Raw genomic sequence first — 20002 nt, 5'->3', positions numbered from 1 at the left:
CTAAACTTAATTGGGGTGATACTGGACTCCATTTCAGCAAGAACTTTCCTCCCCATGGAAAGATTTCAGTTAATAAGTAATCTGATAGTCTTTGGTCTGTGAGTAATTTGTGCTATGGTCAATGTATGTCTTGCTCTTCTATGGCCTTGTGCACTTATGTGGACACTGTTTTCCAGGCTTCATCTCCATGCTTGCAGGCCTGGCTTCAGTCAGTCTACTCACAAGACAAGGATCACATCAACACCAGAGTGACTGTTCCCACCAGGGTCATTGCCTCTCTTACCTGGTGGTCGGATTTGGAATGAATTAGAGTAGGCATCCTCTGCAACATTCCCTCCCTCCTTGTCACCATTGTAATACAGGTATCCCTTCTGGGTCGGGGTGCTCACCTGAACAGCCACACCAGACAAGGTACCTGGGCCCCATCGGAGGCCAACTGCTTTTCATTCTACTAGAACTGAGAGCAAGCAGGAGTTTTTCCCATTTATACGTTCAATGTATATCCAATGTATATCCAACATCACCACTGTCTTTTACATAAAGAGGGTGAAGCAAGATCTCTTCTCCTCTGTCTAGAAGCAGTAAGGCTTGGGAACTGATGCATCAGAAACTGCATTACCATCCAAGCTGCATACCTTCTGGATGCTCAAAACTCTTTAGCGAACAACCTGAGTAGAAGCTTCTGTGCAGAAGTGGAATATACACAGCTCTGTCTTGAGAGAGAGATTCACTCTGGGGAACACTTCATGAGGATCTGTTCACATTCCAAATGAACAAAAAACTTCCCCTATACTGCTCCAGATGAGCTATAGGTCACAGCACACAGGGCAATGTTTTCTTGTTGTCATGGAGGGACAAACTCAGATATGCCTTTGGTCCCATTCCCCTGCTACCACAGGTCTTGAAAATGACTCTCTCTCTGTTATGATGAATCTTTTTCCTATGAGGCAACTTACCCAGACAGTTTTGGTTCCTGTGGAATTTCAGAAGATATCTGTCTGCCTATCAGGGTCCACCCCTTCCCAACTTTCCTAAATCAAGAAGGGGAAAGAATCAGACACTCCAATCCAGACCCATTCGTCCTCATGGCTGATGTTTGGAGGGGCATCAGAATTAGATCGTTCTTGTTCAGCACCTGTCCAAGCTATCCTCCTCAAAGTAGGAAAGATTCAACTAGGACCTGCTACCTAGCTAAATGGAGACATTCCTCTACCTGGGCTCAGCATGATTGGCCTTCTCCAAGCAGTGCAGATATTCTGATTGTCTTCAACAAAACTCAGATCTTTACATTTAGCTCACTATGATGAGCCAGAAAGCAGCAGATCGGTGTTTGCAGACAGAAGCTGCAGCACTGACTGTTCTGGAATTTAATGACACAGCATGTAAACCAAAGCAAGGTTTAAGAGAGACAAATGGTGAGGAGAATGGGAGGGGAAAAAAGGGGGAGCTCACAACTAACCTATCAGCCTGTGTTAATTGCAGGAGTCATATAGCTTTGCACTGACAGTAAAAGCTGTGATCAGTGCCTTCCTATCTCCAGTAGATAGATGTTCCAGTTTTACGTTCCTCCCAAAGGTTATTTCTGAATTCCATGTCAATCAAACTATCTGCTTAAGTGTTTCTTTCCCAAAGCCCCATGCCACTGCTGAAGAGTGAAGACTTCATTCCCATGGCGTCAGACGGGTTTGGTCCTTTGCAGGTATACCACCCAGACGCACAAGAAAATCACCAAGGCCATTTCTCACCATAACAGAAAGGTTGTGAGGATACTATATCCTCTCAGAAACTCTAAATGGATTTTTAGATGCATCATCATGTGCTACCAATTAGCGCATCTCTCTCCACCTGGCAGGGTAGAGAGTACACTCCACCAGAGCACAAGCTGCTTCTACAGGTTCTTCTTCGAGTGATTGCTCATATCCATTCCAGTAGGTGTACGCGCCGCACGTGCACGTTCGTCGGAAGACTTTTTACCCTAGCAACTCCGGGGGGCCGGCAGGTCACCCTCTAGAGTGGCGCCGCCATGCCGCCTGATATATACTCCTGCTGGCCCGTCCGCTCCTCAGTTCCTTCTTACCGCTGTGTTGGTTGTTGGAACTGTGGAGTGTGGCATAGCTGTCCTCCACGTCCCTAGCTTCTCCTCGTTGTTCTACTAGTTATATTTAGTGATAGTTATAGTTAGAGTATAGAATATTAGTTTTATAGTCTTATTTACTTGTTGTATATAGTTAGCGGGCTTGGGCTCGAGCCCGCACCCGGCACCGGGCTCATGCCCGGTTCGCCGGGGTTCAAACCGTGCTTGGCCTGCGAAAAGCCGATGCCCACGAGCGATCCCCACGACTCCTGCCTAAAGTGCCTCGGGGAATTGCATATTTCCGAGAAGTGCCGCATTTGCAAAGCCTTTAAGCCAAGGACCAAGAAGGAGAGAGACCAGCGCTTAAAGACTCTCCTCATGGAAGCGGCGCTTAACCCTCCATCCTCGGCACCGAGTGCCGACTCCACTCCGGCACCGGAGCGCGCCGGGCCCGTGAAAACGCCTCGGCACCGGCCTTCCCCGGCACCGGGCCCCAACATTGCTCCCCAAGATGGTCTTGGCCTTCCACGTCAACCAGATCTTTCTGCCTGTCTTCTTCCCAAAACCCCATTCGTCTCGCAGGGAGCCCAGTACACTCATGGAACGTCGTAGGGCACGCGCCATTTTTATCATAGAGCTAACAAGCCATTCCCAAACCCCCAACTCTTTGTACGGAGCGAACGTGTTAAGAGGTTGCCCTTCTCATCTCAGAGATCTCCTCGTGGGTACGTCTGCATCCGAGGCTGTTATACTTGGCCCAGCCCCTCCAGGCCAACGTACTGCGCACTCATACCAGGGCATCAAGCCTTCATCGGCGCTTTTCTCGCCACGTCCACCAGAAACTGTCGGGCACGACTCGGTCCTCCATCATACCTGTCGCTTCCCCACTAGCCCCTGGTCCAGCAGTCCAGAGATGACGCAGCCTTCCAGCTTCTGCCATGCTCACGCTTGCCGAGCCCTCTCACTCCGACCACGCCTAGGTAAGGCTGGAATCACCTTACTGGAATGTATGAGCAATCACTCGAAGAAGAAAAAGCGGTTATCCACTTGTAACTGTGTTTCTTCGAGTGTGTTGCTCTACCATTCACCCATCTCTCCCCATGTCGTCCCAGCAGAAGGAACTGAGGAGTGGACGGACCGGCAGGGGTATATATCAGGCGCCATGGCGGCGCCACTCTAGGGGGCAACCTGCCAGCCCGCCGGAGTTGCTAGGGTAAAAAGTCTTCCGACAAACGTGCACGCGCGGCGCGTACACCTACTGGAATGGATATGAGCAACACATCTCGAAGAACAACAGTTACAAAGGTGAGTAACCATCTTATCCCTTCAGGAAGCATTAATACTGGACATACGCAGAGAAGCTACCAGGAGTTCCATTCACGTATTAACAAAACATTAAGCACTAGTTCAGTCCTTTGCTGCAAATGCAGCAGTGGGAACTGTAGTACTTCAAGCATCTTTGCTGTTAGCATCATCACATCTCTCTCCAGTCTGAGTACTGCTTGTCATGTGTGGAATAAAGAAGAAGGTTACATAAGTGTAATTGGAAGAGCTTCAAGATATATGGTCCCTATCTGTATTTTGCTACCCTCTTTCCATACCTTCTGCTTCAGGTCATATTAGTTGGCATCTTTTCATCTGCGAGAGGTGGTGGGAATTGAAGCCTGTGATGTAGACGGTTTGCAATGTCTCATGTGACTGAATAGTCTAATCCGAGATTTGCATGATCTTTGTCAGTTGTTGCAAATATGTGGGAGCTGCTTGCTTCCTTCAGCTCTTTTCTCTTCAAGCTATAGGAGCCAGCTCCTGTCATGGACTTTGATGCCCTGAGGGAGACAGTGGCACCACTTGTTACGCTCACTTGCCAAGTTTTCCCATCGGTCAGGATCAATTCTCAGTTCCTGCATACCTCGCTTGCCTGTGTTTTTATAATGAAGCTTGGGAAGTCCTGTTGTTCTTGTTCCCTGTGATAGCTCCCCATATAGTATGTCCTTGGGTATGCGTCCATCTTCCAACCAAGCAGATGGCCCAACCAGCGCAGTTGTCTTTGTTTGAGCAGGGCTGTCACACTTGGTTAATTTGTCCTTTGCACTGGTGACTTTATCTTGTCATTTGGTGTGGAGTATGCGTGTAATAGGGTGTTGGCTAGGAGAAACAAGCCAGGCTCCTGTTAGCCCTGTTCCAGAGGTAAAAGGGTTAGTTGGGCTGGCTGAGAGGCCACGCTCTAATTACCAAAGGGGATCCACCTGCAGGCCTGGGTAGCCAGCCTGCCCTATAAAGCTGGCAAAGAGACAGGAAGGGTGGGGTGGGGGGAGACGGGAAAGGGAGGAGCATGGACTCTACTAGCTTCCCAGCCAGCAGGGATCTAATCTCCAAGAGTGTTGGTCTCTGTAAATACTTGTAAATAGTAGGTTGTGGGAACGGACACAAACAATAAAAGGACACGCGTGCTGCACCTCAGTTGGTCTCTGGGTGTTTTTGGGGCAGGTTACAGTGCGGCATAAACAGTATAGGTGGAAACTGTTTAACCTTTTGTCCTGATGAGCATAAGCTGTCCATGTTTCCTCACCATACATAAGTGCAGAGGATGCAAGCTTGGTACACTAGCATTTTGATGTTGATGTTAAGCTTTGAGTTTTTCCATGCTCTTCTAGTTAGTGTGCTAAAGGTGGCAGCCTTTCCAATGCAATCACTTAGTTCTTCATTCAATGAGAGGTTGGTGATCACTGTAGAACTTGAGTAGCTGAACTTCTGGACTACTTTTAGCTGGTTTGCGTTTAAGGTGATTTAAGGAGCTTGTGGAACCCCCTGTCCTAACATAACCATTTTCTTAATGCTGATGAGGAGAGCAAATGCCTGACAAGCACTTGAAAAGGCGATCCATGAGTTCTTGTAGTAGATCTCCATTGTGGGCTATGAGGGCAGCATCATCAGTGAATAGAAGTTCCCTGATCAGCACCTTTTTGACTTTAGTTTTTGACTTAAGTCGTGACAGGTTGAAGAGTTTCCCATCTGATCTTCTGTTGGATTCGTGGTAAGGAGAAGAACTGGCAAGGCATTGGCCTGCACTGTCTCTTATGCCGTTGGTCTGGAGCATGAGGAGAACTACTGTACATGTGTGGGCCAACAGACACTGCTTGTTAGAATTTTCAGATTTGGGCACGTGGCACGCATGCACACCCATGCATGGAATACTGATAAGAGACCAACTTCATTTACTGTGTTCATACTGAAAACTTGCACACTTCGTTAAGCTTCCCTGTTACCCCCGAGTACTGAATCACCACTTAAATATTAGCTTCAATGTGCATCTTAGAGTATTTTGTAAGATTGAGGATAGAGGTTATGACAGTCTGTTCCCCCATTTTTTTCTAGTTAATTTATTTTAAGCATTTGGCAGCTCTTTGTTTATAGTCAGTATCATTTCCCCTTTTTTAGATGGGTTTTTCTCATAGCAAATGGAAGAGGTGTTTTTTAAAAAAAAATATAAAAAAATGTGGTACTAAAACTACATAATTAGCACTTGGGGGGCGGGCATACTATCTGAAATGATTTCTAACTCAGGTTTCAAGTTGATGACCCTTTTAATGCGTGCTTTCCCAGTAACCACAGTTGCTTTTAGATGGAGCCAAAACAAAAATAATTAGGTTTTGGGCAATTGTTGACCAAATAGTGAGTGTGAGTGTGTGTGTGTGTGTGTGTGATACATACATATACATATACATATATGAACGACAGACCTCAAGAAAACTTAAATTAAAATCTATAACAAAGTTTAGTGTGTCTGTGTGTATATATGTATATGTATGTATCGTATATACACACACACACTAAACTTTGTTATAGTTTTTAATTTAATTTAAATTAAGTTTTTAATTTAAGCTTTCTTGAGGTCTGTCATGTTCTACATAGCAATGGCTGCACCTGCTTTTAACATTCACCCCTTATGGGTTTTCTAATCTCTCTTGGTTATCAAACTGAAGTGCAGCATTATTGCATAGGAAACATAGATGTATCATACTAAAAATAATCAGGACACAGAGGTGTTCTTTGTTTTTGCTGTTGTGTTCAATGGTGAATATAAAATCTGTTCCTTTCTTTTGAACAGATGCATATAGATTCCCATGAAGCTCTGGGAGTATTGAACACTTTATTTGAAATTTTGGCTCCTTCATCCCTCCGTCCAGTGGACATGCTTTTAAGAAGTATGTTTGTTACTCCCTGTACAATGGTAAGTGACCAGTGAAGGAGATTACACTACCTGTTTGATGATGAAGCCTTTAACGCATTTGTGGCTCTATAATACACATTTCTGACTATCCTCCACTCTGTCTATCAAGACAGTTCAGCATTTTCATATGGCAAAACAGTAGTGAGTGTTCTCTTAATCCTCTGCAATGTGTATATTTCTGTTCCCAGATCCCGCTAAAGTTAGTTTGGTAACATATTCAGAAATAGGGACGAACCCATTAGGAGGACTAGTTTGCCTTTGGATAGGTCATTTTACCTGTAATTCAATGGTGAAGAATGGGGAGCCTCCTGATGTAAGAGCAGTTCCATAACCTGGTTTATGAATAGGACCCTACCAAATTCACGGCTATGAAAAACACATCACGACCATGAACTCTGGTCTTTTGTGTGCTTTTACCCTATACGCCTCTACCCCGATATAACACAAATTCAGATATAACACGGTAAAGCAGCGCTCCGAGGGGGTGGGGGGCGGGCTGCATGCTCCAGCGGATGAAATCAAGTTCGATATAATGCGGTTTCTATAACACAGTTAGATTTTTTGGCTCCCGAGGACAGCGTTATATCGAGGTAGAGGTGTACTATACCAATTTCATGGGGGAGACCAGAGTTTCTCAAATTGGGGGTCGTGACCCAAAAGGGAGTTGCAGGGAGGATTATTGTATTGCCACCCTTCTACACTGCCTTCATAGCTGGGTGGCTGGAGAGCAGCGGCTGTTGGCTGGGCGCCCAGCTCTGAAGGCAGTGCTCCGCCAGCAGCAGTGCAAAATTAAGGGTGGCAATGCCATACCATGCCACCTTACGTCTGTACTGCTGCTGTCAGAGATGGGCCACCAGAGAGTGACTGCTGCTGATTGAGGGCTCAGCTCTTCAGGCAGCAGCATAGAGATAAGGGTATAAGGAAGGCAATACCATACCATGCTGTCCTTATTTTTGCAGTACTGTTGGTGGCAGCTCTCCCTTCAGAGCTGGGCTCCTGGCCAGCAGATACTGCTCTCTGGCCACCCAGTTCTGAAGGCAGTGCCACCACCAGCAGCAGTGTAGAAGTAAGGGTAGTAGTACCACACCCCCTCTACAATAATCTTGCAACACCGCCACCCCCACACAACTCCTTTTTGGGTCAGGACCCCTACAATTACAACACCATGAAATTTCAGATTTAAATAGCTGAAAAATCCAATAACCGTGAAATTGACTGTGAAAATGGACTGTGAGTTTGGTAGGGTCCTGTTTATGAATAGGTAAATCTGCTTTTCTCATGCAGAATTTTAAACCCTTTTTTTAGTTGAAATATTAAGGTGTTACAAAGCATAATTCCCCCCCAGTATTTAATTTTTTAGCAAGTATGGAGGATTTTTGTGAGAACGGTATTCACAAAAGTGTTGCAGAAGTACACCTGCCCCAGATCACACAGCATTGAGTGCTCTCAAAGCCAAACTGATTTCCAGGAGCTATCATCAACATTCAGCTCTTGGGAGCCATGATAGTGGCAGAAGAGAAGGTAGAAAACTTTACCTCATATATGTTCACTTCTTTGAACAAACATCTTTATGAATGATCTTTTATAAGATCTAATATGTTGTCAGTTCTCCATTACATTATTGCAGTTGTTAATCTCTTAATCTGCTGCATTTTTCTGTTTCTTTTAGGCATCAGTGAGCACTGTTCAGTTATGGATATCTGGTATCCTAGCTATCCTTAGAGTTCTGATTTCACAATCAACAGAGGATATAGTTCTATCTCGAATTCAAGAGCTTTCTTTCTCCCCTTACTTATTGTCATGTCAAACAATTAACAGGCTAAGGGATGGGGAGAATAATGTACCCACACCTGAAGAACAAATTGAGCTGAAACAGGCTAAATATCTGCCTGAAGAGACATTTTCTAGGTATGTTATCTTCTGAATCTATAAGGTTTTTTTTAAAAAAAAACAACTTTTGGTTAAGTATTAAAAGAGTGACAAGTGATATGGAAACATAACATTTATATTTACCTGGATACTACCTGAAATGGACATGGGGGGGTGGATTTAAGGTTGAATGCAAGGCTGAGGGAATGCAAGGCTGAGGGATAGAATGGGATGCGCTGCTGGTGGATGTATTACAGAAGATGGAGGTGTGTATTTTTGTTTAACAATTGTGGGCTGTTTTGGTTTCTTTCCCCATGCTGAAGTGAAAAGTACCACTGATTTCTGTGGGACCAGGATTTCACCTGGGAATTCACTTTTCCTTCTCCCTTACTTTAGCTTGTACTCTCCATAGTTGCCTCAGTGGCATATGGGTGGGATGAGTCAGGTGACTTCCCCTCCTGTGCATGTGAAAGGGTGAAGAAGATGGGAGGGGAAGATCAGCTTTCTTTTTAAAAGGATAGGTTGTAATCTAGAGCCTTCTGAGGGTGAGAGACTTATGCAAAGTAATTCAAGAGAGATTTTGGATGTAGTTGAGTTGGAAATACTATAGTACTGCAGGAGGAAGGAATTAGGATAGGATTTTATTGCTCCAGGTGGGGGTTAAGACCCTTATGAGAAGATGGTTTTTATCCACAAATTAATTCGGAGAAGCAGGGAGGAGTTGTGATTTGGCGTAACATTTGGACTGGAAATCCTACTGGATCTGAGACTTCCTAAGAGAAGGATTGTGGGATGGATTGTTAGTCTGATTCAGGTTGTTGTGTGGGTTTTTTTAGCTTTCCTTGGTGGTCTTTATTTGGGTGACTATATTCCTTTGGCCACAGTGATGCCTTACGCTAGGAATCATAGAATCATAGTCATCTAGTCCAACCCCCTGCTCAAAGCAGGACCAGTCCCCCAACAGATTTTTACCCCAGTTCCCTCAATGGCCCCCTCAAGGATTGACCTCACTACCCTGGGTGTAGCAGGCCAATGCTCAAACCACTGAGCTATCCCTCCCCCCTTTAATATGTATAGCTGATAGAGAAAGAGGAGTCTTTTTGGTTATGAAGACTTGGGGTCTGTCTTGTCTGTGATGGTGGATGGGAAAGATTTTGTGTAAGGTGGAAGCCTGTTGTGGGTGGCTTAGTCCCTTGGAAAGATATAGCACATTGGGTAGGGTTCTAGGTGTTTGACTCATGTTGATTGCAAGGATGGTGATTAATGAAACAGTGACCATCTCTGATTTGATGGCAGATGAGGTTTTGTATAACTGAGACCTGGACCCTTAAACACATTGCAAATACTCTGCTTTAATCAATTTTTACGCTAGACAATGGGTGAAAGCTGGAGCTGAGATTCTTTTCCTTGTGGTAGAGGCAGCAAGAAGAACTTTAAGGGGGAAGTTTTAAAGTGAGGCACTGTTAAACAGGATTGTATTTGGTTCAGGTCATCCTGCTGAAACCTGTTAACTCAGTAGTAAAAACCTTGGTTGGGACAGATAGGAAATAAGCTGATGTGTTTATTTTCCTGACTCTGTTGTGTGGGATTTTTTTTAGGTTCTTGTTACAATTAGTGGGCATTCTGTTGGAAGACATTGCTACAAAACAGTTGAAAGTGGACATGAATGAACAGCAGCACACTTTCTATTGCCAAGAGTTGGGCACATTGCTTATGTGTTTAATACATATCTTCAAATCAGGTAATAGTCTCAAAATGAGTTGTGTTGTGCCATGATGACAATAAAAGAGTTCTTTTCAGTTCTGAATCATAGAATCATAGAATCAAAAGGTTGGAAGGGACCTCATGAGGTCATCTAGTCCAACCCCCTGCTAAAGGCAGGACCACTTTCCCTAAATAATCCCAGCCAGGGTGCGTCGAAGCCAGACCTAATATCTCTAAAGATGGAGATTCTCACCTCCCTAGGTACCCATTCCATGTAACTTACCACTCTCCTAGTCAGAAAGTTTTTCTAATATCCAGCCTCGACTTCCCGCAACGCAACTCAAACCATTGCCCTTGTTCCTGTCCTCTCGTCACCACTGAAGAACAGCCTAGCTCCCCTCCTCCTTGGAGCACCCCTTCAAGTAGTTGAGTGCCTATCCAATCCCACCTTCAGTCTGCTCTCTTGCAGCATAAATAACCTAGTTCCCTTCAGTTCTCTCATAAGGTCATGGTACTCTAGTCCTCTAATATTTGTTTGCCCGCGCTGGACTCTCGCCAATGTTCAGGTCCTTCTTTGTAGTGTCACAACCCAAAACTGGAACAAATTCCAGATCGCCTCACAGGGCCGAATAGAGGGGAATAATCACATCCCCCTCGATTGCTGGGGCAACAACTCCCTACTAATACAGCCCAGTACTCTTAGCACTTTTGGCTACATAGAGCACACTGTAGGCCTCAGTTCAACCTTTCCCATGCTACTGTAACCCCAAGATACTTTCTCAGCACTGCTACTGAGCCAAACATGTCCCAGCCCTGTAGCATGCTATGGTTTTTCTGTCCTAAGTGCAGGACTTTGCACTTGTCCTTGTTGAACTTCAATGAGGTTTCTTGTGGCCCAACTTCTCCATTGTATAAGTCTCCCTGATCCCTATCCCGCCCTCCAGCGTGTCCACCACTCGCCCCCAGCTTGGTGTCATCTGCAAATTTACTTAATGTGCAATCTAATCCTCAGCAAGATCATTAAGAAGATCATTGAATAGGAACGGGCCCCCAAGCAGACACCTGGGGGCACACCACTGTACGGTGTTGCCAATCTAGAGAGTGTGCCATTGATACCTCCCGCTGAGCCCGTTGATTCCAGCCAGTTTCTTCTGTCCACTTCACAGTGCCATTCCTCCCAACCCATACTTCCTTATTTGCTGACTGAAATGCTGTGGGAAACCGTTTCAAAAGCCTTACTAAAGTAAGGTATACAACATCAACACTTGCCCTCATCACAAGTCCAGTCATCTCATCATGAGAAAGCAATCAGGTTGTCAGGCATGATTTTACCCTGGTGAATCCATGCTGACGCTTCTGATCAACCTTTGTTTCCTCAAGTGTTGAGGATGGATTCCTTCAGCACCTGCTCCATGATTTTACCAGGATGTGAGGGAACTGATTTGGTCTGTAGTTCCCCATGGAGCCTCCTTTTCCCTTCCTTAAAGATGGGTACTATACTTGGCTTGTCTCCAGTCCTCTGGACCTCTCGCTGTTCACGGAATTTCAAAGAGATAAAGGTCACGGCCTGCAATCACATTCAGCTAACTCCCTCAGACACCTCGGATGCAGTTCGTCCGTCCCATAGACTTAAGTTAGTCCTAACCTGAACCCTCTATCACACGTGGGCTGCGCTCCTCCTCTCCTCTCTGGTTCCCCAGCCACGTGGTATAGTCTGGAGTTGATGCCGGCCCGTAAAGACTGAAGTGAAGGAAGGAATAGTACTTTTCAGCCTTTTCCATATCTCCAACGAAGGAACCTGCCGCTTGAGTAAGGGACCTAACCCATCCCTAATCCTCTTCTGTTGCTTACAATACTGGTAAAACCCATTCCTATTACTTCACATCCCTTGCTAGTTTCACGCAAATTGCCCTTTGGCCTTTCTGATTCGTTCGCTGCAGGCCCGAGCCAATAATCTATATGCCTCCCCAGTCATCTGTCCAAGCTTCCATTTTTTGTAAGCTTCCTTCTTTTGCTTCAGCTTACCACGTGATTGCCTGCTAAGCCATGCTGGCACTTTCTACGCTTGCTGTTCTCGCACATCGGTATGGTATTTCCTGTGCTCTGAGCATGGTTTCTTTAAAAAACTGCAGCTCTCCTGGACACCCATCCCCTTCAGTTCATCTCAGGAATCCTGCCACTCATTTCTCTAAGGGAGCTGAAATCCGCTTTCTAAAATCCAGGTTTGCGTTCTGCTTCTCTCCTTCCTTCCTTTGACCAGGGTTCTGAACTCTACCATGTCATGATCACTGCTGCCCAGGTTGCCGTTTACCCTTACTTCCCTGATCAACTCTTCTCTGTTTGCGAGCAGGAAGGTCGAGAGGCGCAAGCCCCTCGTTGTCCCCCAGCATTTGTACCAGGAAGTTGTCCTCAGCGATCTCCAAAAACTTCCTGGATTGCCTGTGCACTGCTGTATTCTCTCCAGCAGATATCAGGAAATTGAAATCCCCATGAGAACCAGGGCCTGTGATCTACAGACTTCTGCTAGTTGTCTGAAAAAGCCTCATCCACCTCTTCTTTCTGGTCTGGTGGTCTGTAGCAGACACCCACCATAACATCCCCCTTGTGACATTCCCTCTAAATTTAACCCAAAGACTTTCAACTGGCTCATTTCCAGTTTCGTAGTGGAGCTCTGAGCATTCATACAGCTCTTTTACATACAGCGCTATCCTCCCCCTCTTCGCCTCCTGCCTATCCTTCCTGAACAGCTTATCACATCCATGGCAGTGCTCCAGGATGCGAGCATGCCACCATGTCTCTGTTATGCCAATAACATCGTAATTCCCTGCTCTGTGCCAGTACGACTAACTTCCTTCTTGTTTCCCAGGCTCCTCGTATTTGTGTACACGCACTTTAAAAATTCAGCCAACTGCCCTACTTTCTGTGCTTATTTCCCCGTTGCATCCTCCTCCTTGAATTGTCTCCTGTGTGTCTCTTTTCCTACATACCTCAGATATAGGGCTTCATCAGGACACTTAAGGCAATGATTTTTGATTCCCCCGCCTCCCAGTTCCGATTACTTTCTCTTCTCCCTGCATTACAAACCCCGCATTCCCCAAGTTCCATCCTTCCTCCAGGTTCCCTCTTTGAAACTTACCTGTGAGCTTTGTCCTTCCCCCGTCGACCTAGTTTAGAGCCCTCCTCACTAGGTTAGCCAGTCGACGTCCAAAAATGCTCTTCCCTTCTTGAACAGGTGGAGTCCATCTCTGCCTAGCAGTCTCCTTCCTGGAACAGTAGTCCGTGTCGAGGAAGCCAAAGCCTCCTGACGACACCATCTCCGCCAAGCAGGCATTCACCTCCAGGATGCATCTGTCTCTGTCTAGGCCCCTACCGACCGGAAGAATCGAGGAGAACACCACCGTAGCACCGAACCCCTTCACCCGTGCTCCCAGAGCCCTGTAGTCACCTTTGATCTGCTGAGGATCACCTCTCGCAGTATCATTGGTCCCACTGGATGAGTAGCATGGGGTAGTAGTCAGTGGGGCGGCGATCTCGACAATTCCTCGTAACGTCTCGGATTCGGGCCCCGGCAGGCAGCATCCCTCCCGAGAGGCCTTGTCAGGGCAACCAATGGGGCTCCGTCCCCCTCAGCATCGAGTCTCCAATCACCACAACCCTACGTTTCCTCCTGGGTGTGGTAGATGGGATCCTCTCAGCCTCAGGGGTGCATGGCTTCGCTTCCTCCTCCTCCTCCCTCATCTCCAGCGCCACATAACGATTCTTCACCAGAACGGAGGGTGTGATGGGAGCAGGGGTGGATGTTTAATGAGTTTAAAATCTGTTTAGGTTGAGAATATTGGCTGCATATAAATGTGTTCTTCTCACAAGCTTGTGTCCATGTCAGAACCCAAAGTCTTTCTTTTCCTTTAGACTTTTTATTGTATACGCAGCTTCAAGACCTGTTTTCAGACTCTACCCTTTTAGCAGAGCAGACTATAACTGGTGACCTTTCATTTGTTAAACATTGTACTTTTAAATGTACAAAAGAGCTCCAGTTGAGAAATCCAGTGTGCATTGTTACTCTTGGGTTGGATTTCCTCTCACCTTCCCCAGGAGTCTCAAACTCAATTTATCTTAGGGCCAGTGTCAGTCCTCAAATCCTCCCAGTGGGCCAATAATGTCACCGAAGGTGGTGTTCAGAAAAGAAAACGTTTATATTGTATTTTTTATTTCGAATTTCTTAGATTAACAACTGTCATAAAACTTTATACAATTCTTTGCCTGCCAGAGAGCTTTTAGTGTTTGCCGGATGAAAAAGGAACATACTCTTCACCTCATAGAGAGCAGACCAGCAGAAAATGGTCCCTAGCCAAATCGCTGTCATCGGTGCCGGCCGCACCGCAGTTCAGCACTTATGACTAAGGCTGCATTTTAGTCACGGGTGTGTTTTAGTAAAAGTCATGGACAGTTTATGGGCAGTAAAAAAAAAAAAAAATTCACGGCCCGTGACCTCTCCATGATTTTTACTGTAGACCCTGACTAAAACTTTGTGGGGGCTTGAGGAGAGAGGGGATTGGGGACTGGGGCAGGTCCCCTACCCGGCTCCTGGGAAGTTGCAACCTCCAGCTCCTAGCTGCTCCAAGCCCCGGTTCTGCAGCTCCCATTGGCTGGGAACTGCAGCCAGTGGAAGCTGTGGCAGAGGTGCCTGCGCAAAGGCAGCACGTGGAGCTAGGAGCTGCGGGAGGGGAGTTCTTGTCGCTCTTCCAGAGAGCCCCCCCAGATAAGCACTGCCCTGCACCTCAGTCCCCAGCCATGATCCCCCTCCACACTCAAAGTCCTGCTGCTAAGGTCAAGGGCACCGGAGACTGCCCTAACAGCAGCTGGTGCGATTGGCCCAGAGACTGCCCGAGCTGCTCAGGCAGCTGCTGGGCCAGCTACATGGGCTGCTGCAGAAGTCATGGAAAGTCACAGAATCCATGACCTCTGTGACAAACACTGAGCCTTACTTTTAATACTCTGGGCACCACCTGCACGGCAGCTGCTGCCGGAACCCAGCGCTCTGCTGCGGAGTATAAGGGCTCTAAGCTGCCCCGCTCCACCACTGCACCATCTACAGTGCTAAAGGAGACGGCACCAACAACTGCTCTGATGACGATGCTGCAGCGAAATGCTACTAGCACAACAAAGCCGACAGACTGCACTCCTGATACAATTGGCACCTCACTCTTCGGCAAGGGAGCTCTCTGCACCAGAAGGATCTGTTGGTCTCCTTGACTGTGGAGTTCCCTCTTTTGGGCACCCATGTCTCACTGGGGCCGTTGGTACTGGAGCAACAGTTATCTCCAATAGCACCACCATTCTTGAGCGATGAAGATGAGGAGCTTGAAGGGGTATTCTCCCCTCACTATTCCTCCGTTATCAGAACACTTATGGCAGCTGGACCATTAATATCACAGTCCACATATGGGACCACCCATGACCTTCACTGGGCACCGGCCATACTAGGATGCCTGGAGGTCTTACAGAAGGCACTACAGCAGGTGCCCAGCCCATATAGGGAAGATGCTGGATCCCTGCCTCCACCCTTGGAGACCGTAGCTACTGAGACAAGGGATGAACTCATGGCAGAGCAGGAAGAGGACACTGCTCCTAACACCTCACCAGCCAACAATAATTCATCCTCCTCACTGGACAAGACAGTTATGCCCTCCACCTCCAACCACTGCGGATGACTTTAATCACTTCCAAGATTTTTTCAAAATAGTGGCCTCCATTTCCATGTCCCATAGCAGAGTCCTATTCCCTGGCCCCATGAGGCAATTTTATTCTCTCCACCCCTCACTTACTGCTTATTCCAACTAAAAATGTTATTTATTCTTTATATTTAATGATGGTTCATTTTCATCAGTAAAATAATAATTGAAACAAACGTTTATAAAACTGAACAATTATATATATAATGTATTGCTCAGTGGAAATGCTGTTAAGGCCTGCAAGAAATCTTTATTCTGCTCTTTAGTGACACCATGAGAGAGAAATGAAAAAATCTAATACATAATATCAAGGATCAGTTTCATCTAGGACCACACTATTCTGCACTAATAACAGTATGTTTATCGTAGGTTGCCACTTTAGGGTGGTATGTAGGTTATTTGTATGCCTTAACTATGCACTTTCATGACTTCATAGATTTAGAATTATCCTAAGTTTAACCTTAACCCTGAATTTCCCAGGTTTGTAAAGCTTGTTTTTGTTGTAATTATCACAACCCTGTAATTTTTTTTACCCTTAAGTTGCTGACGTATATACTTAGCTGCATTTTAATATAGGTTGTCTGGGAATATAAAAATGTACTGTCAAACTTACGTATTGTGGTGTAGACAGATATTGCCCTTACCCCTTTTCCATAGCCTCTGTACTATATTGGTTCAGAATGTGAGCTCTTCGGGAGTGCAGAAATGTGTTTTTCTTTGTGTGTAGCTGTTGACATACTGTGAGTACTACTGAAACTAACAGATTACAGTTTCAAGCTTTCAGTAGATTATTGTAAATAGATAGGATAAATAGAGGACAAAGCTAAGGTAGATAGCTTTAATAGCTATGTGCATCACCATGTCCAGTCACTAGATGTCACACTTACTACACATGCAAGTACCTAAAATGGGTTGGTAGTAGTTCGGGGATGATATTACTAATAGAAAGTAAGTACAACATGCATTTCTGGATTCTGATATCATCCCCTTGTGAGACATTTGCACTGTTCCTTTCTTCCTCCAAATACCGGAGGCAGCTGAGACTTGTCCACGTGGCTCTGGGACTTGGCCTATGGCCTTTACGGCTTCACTCTGGTGCTCTGATTCTGACCATGCAAACAGAGCAGCACTGCAAAGCTCCTTTGTTATCCATTGCTATTCTAGAATTTATAGTTGATTCTGCAGCAGCTATAAGAAATCGATTCCCCTCCCCCCACTCTTCTCTGTTTGAGTACCAAAGGGGCTTTGTTACATGAATAGTTGTTCTCTGAGCTCCTCTCATATATTTATTCCCCTTCCCCAGTTGTGGCAAAAGGGATAAAAGGAGCAAGCTGAAGGACAGGAGGTCACAGAAGGAGAGCTCTGCCACAACTGCTTCCATCTGCAGACCATTGCTCAGCATACAGAGCAGAGATTTTTCCCCCTCATTTAATAGTTTTGCTTGTTGCACAAAGCTTTACATCCAAGTCCTGTAGCCACTGCATTATTACAACTGATTATCTGAGGCCTGGTCTGCATCTGAAACAGACTGACCTAGCTACATCACTCAAGGATATGAAAAATTCAAACGCTTGAGAGATATAGTTAAGCCGACCTAAGCTCCAATACTGACTCCAAAAGAATGGACAAATTCTTCCATCAACCTACCTGTCACCTCTCCAGGGGCTGAATTTACTGCAGCAATGGAAAACCCTTTTCTTTTGCTATAAGGAGTGTCTATGCTACAATGGTACAGTGGCATAGCTGCGACACTTCAGCTTTGCTGCTGAATCACTTGTAGTATAGGTGTAGCCTGCGGAACACCTTCAATAGCTATCTAGGCGGAGAAGTCTACCAACCTCCCACTTTAGTCCCAACCCAAAGGAGCCTGCATTCTATCATCCTTTGTAAGTATAGTATCTAACACAGTGAGGTTCTGATTTTGATTGGGACCTCTGCGTACTACCTCACTACAAATAATGCACCCTGGCTAATCAACAATTTCAGGAAGAATAAAATATTGATACATGTGACTTTTATAATGTTTACTATAACTAAGATGTACATCTGTGGTATGATTTAATTACTTTAGTGTTATGTTTTTAGACAGGTCTAGAGGATGGGATCTGAGGCTGAGAGCCAAGAAGTCCTCAGTTTAATTCCAGTTCTTGTCATTGGTTTGCCCTGTGACCCTGGACAGTCATTTTAATATTTCTGCTTCTATATCCCCATTTATAAATGGGGAAAATCTAATTTATTTTAGGTGTCCCTCAGGAACGCTGAGGGTTAGGTTGCTTGGTTGTAAATGAAGCAGTTTCAATTTTCTAAATGCTGTGTAACCGATGAGGGTTTTTTAAAAATTCTCAGTACAAATGGTAGCATAAATGGTTCCCCTTAATGTATGTGTGTTTGTTTTCAGGGATGTTCAGAAGAATCACAGCTGCTGCCAGCAGGCTTTTTACAGGAGATGGATCTGATGGTAGTTTTTATACCCTTGAGAGTCTGAGTGGTCTTGTTCAGTTCATGATTCGCACACACCCTTCTTTAGTGCTCCTCTGGTGTCAAATCCTACTTCTTGTCAATTACACTAACTACAGCTGGTGGTCGGAGCTGCATCAAACACCAAAGTAAGGCTGTTTTTAATATGAACTAAGGGTATGCTATAATAAGACTGTCTGTCATACTGATTTTTAATTTCTACAGTTAATTAAAAGACTTCTTTAATGTAGCTTATATGAATTTCTCAGCTGTTAAGAATTTGAGTACTATATGCTTTAGAACCACTTAAAGAAATTATTGTATTTGTAAAGGAGTGTGTACCATCTTTGCAGTGTTTGAGGTCAGTAAAGTCTGACTACTTTAGACCAAGAGAGTGTATTCCACACTTGATGGCACATCAGGTAGAACTCCCTGCCAGTTGTTCTCTCCCCTTTTAAAGGGAGGGGGTTCCATCTTGGGTGCCTCTGATTACAACTGTGGAAATACTACGTAGGGGAAAGGGCTGTCTTATCAGATCCGAGAATGCTTGTGGCTTTATAGGTCAATATCAACATCTTATTTCACCCTCCAGCTGCTACACAACAAGTGCAGTTCATAGAGTATGAAAAGATCTGTTCACATGGAGCATGAAAAGATCTGTTCATTGCATAACAAATCCTCTCTTTTGAAATGGTCTGTTTTCCAAAGGGTCTTAAAATATAGTATCTGATAGACAGAGTGCAAGCATTGCGTTGTCTAGACTCTGAGTGACAATGGATGACAGTTGTGAGATCTGTAACTGAAAGAAAAGACCTCAAACATAGTCAGATCTAGATTAGAAAAAGTGGTCTTGGCCCTAGCTGCAGCTTGATTGTGTGAAAGAAGCAAATTACAAAATTGAATAACAAGCAGTGGGACATACAATATCAGTTAAGAATCATAGAATATCAGGGTTGGAAGGGACCTCAGGAGGTCATCTAGTCCAACCCCTGCTCAAAGCAGGACCAATCCCCAGACAGATTTTTACCCCATATCCCTAAATGGCCCCCTCAAGGATTGAACTCACAACCCTGGGTTTAGCAGGCCAATGCTCAAACCACTGAGCTATCCCTCCCCTCTATTAGGGGGCTAATAGAACTTCTGTCAGTTCTTCCTGTTGTTTCCCCAAGTTCACCAGCATCAACTCCCTTTTATCTGGATTGGGTGTCTGTCTTAGCCCAACACTGGATTAGATGTTGTATCACTGTAGCTGCATGGAGAGAAGTGCTGGGTTTTATCATTACATGGAAGGCTCTGTAGCCCATGTCTCCTTGCAGGCACTTCTGTCAGCCGCTTTTAATACGTATTGAACAAGAGGGGTGATGAGTAAGGCTACGTTTATGTCACGGAGGTCACAGAAGTCATGGAATCTGTGACTTTCAGAGATCTCCATGACATTCTCTGATTCAGTCCCAGTGGTTGCGGGACTCTGGAGCTGTCAGCTAGCAGGGCCCTGGCAGGGTTCCAGCGCCGGGGGTCCCATGCAAGGTTCCCGTGACAGGTGACGGATTCCTGAAGGGGCCCTCTTCAGGGTTCCAGCGACGGGCGATAGCCTAGTAAGGACGGGTGGAGGGGCCACTGGAAGTGTGGGGGGAGGGGGACACCTCAGGCGAGCGGCTGGGGGTGTCATGTTTTCTCTTTGGGAAATATGGTCACCCTGCAGCTCCCAGCCATTGTGGGCAGAGGTGGGGCCCCCTACAGCTTCCAGCTGCCATGGGCAGAGGGGGAAACCCCATAGCTCCCCACCATCATGGTGGTGGGGAAAACCAGCACGGCAGCAGCAAATGTCACAGATGGGTCACAATATCTGTGAATTTATGATTATTGCCCGTGACCAGTCCGTGACTTTTACTAAAAATAACCATGACAAAATCTTAGCCTAGGTGATGAGATGTA

The 20002-nt window shown here is 45.6% G+C and overlaps 1 protein-coding gene across 5 annotated transcripts in view; it reads left to right on the top strand.

The window, feature by feature from the left end:
- HTT (huntingtin) overlaps nt 1-20002 on the top strand; it is a 213582-nt gene that overhangs the window by 109200 nt on the left and 84380 nt on the right. For all 5 annotated transcript variants that reach the window (XM_075066616.1, XM_075066618.1, XM_075066617.1 and 2 more), the window contains 4 exons: nt 6183-6305; nt 7975-8213; nt 9773-9915; nt 18009-18216. In XM_075066616.1, the coding sequence (XP_074922717.1) occupies nt 6183-6305; nt 7975-8213; nt 9773-9915; nt 18009-18216 (713 nt within the window). The remainder of the gene's footprint in view (nt 1-6182; nt 6306-7974; nt 8214-9772; nt 9916-18008; nt 18217-20002) is intronic.

This window comes from Chelonoidis abingdonii, chromosome 5 (genome assembly GCF_003597395.2).
Source record: "Chelonoidis abingdonii isolate Lonesome George chromosome 5, CheloAbing_2.0, whole genome shotgun sequence".
Classification (NCBI taxonomy): domain Eukaryota; kingdom Metazoa; phylum Chordata; order Testudines; family Testudinidae; genus Chelonoidis; species Chelonoidis abingdonii.
Note: the sequence above shows the minus strand (reverse complement) of the source record. Positions and strands in the feature narration are given on the sequence as shown.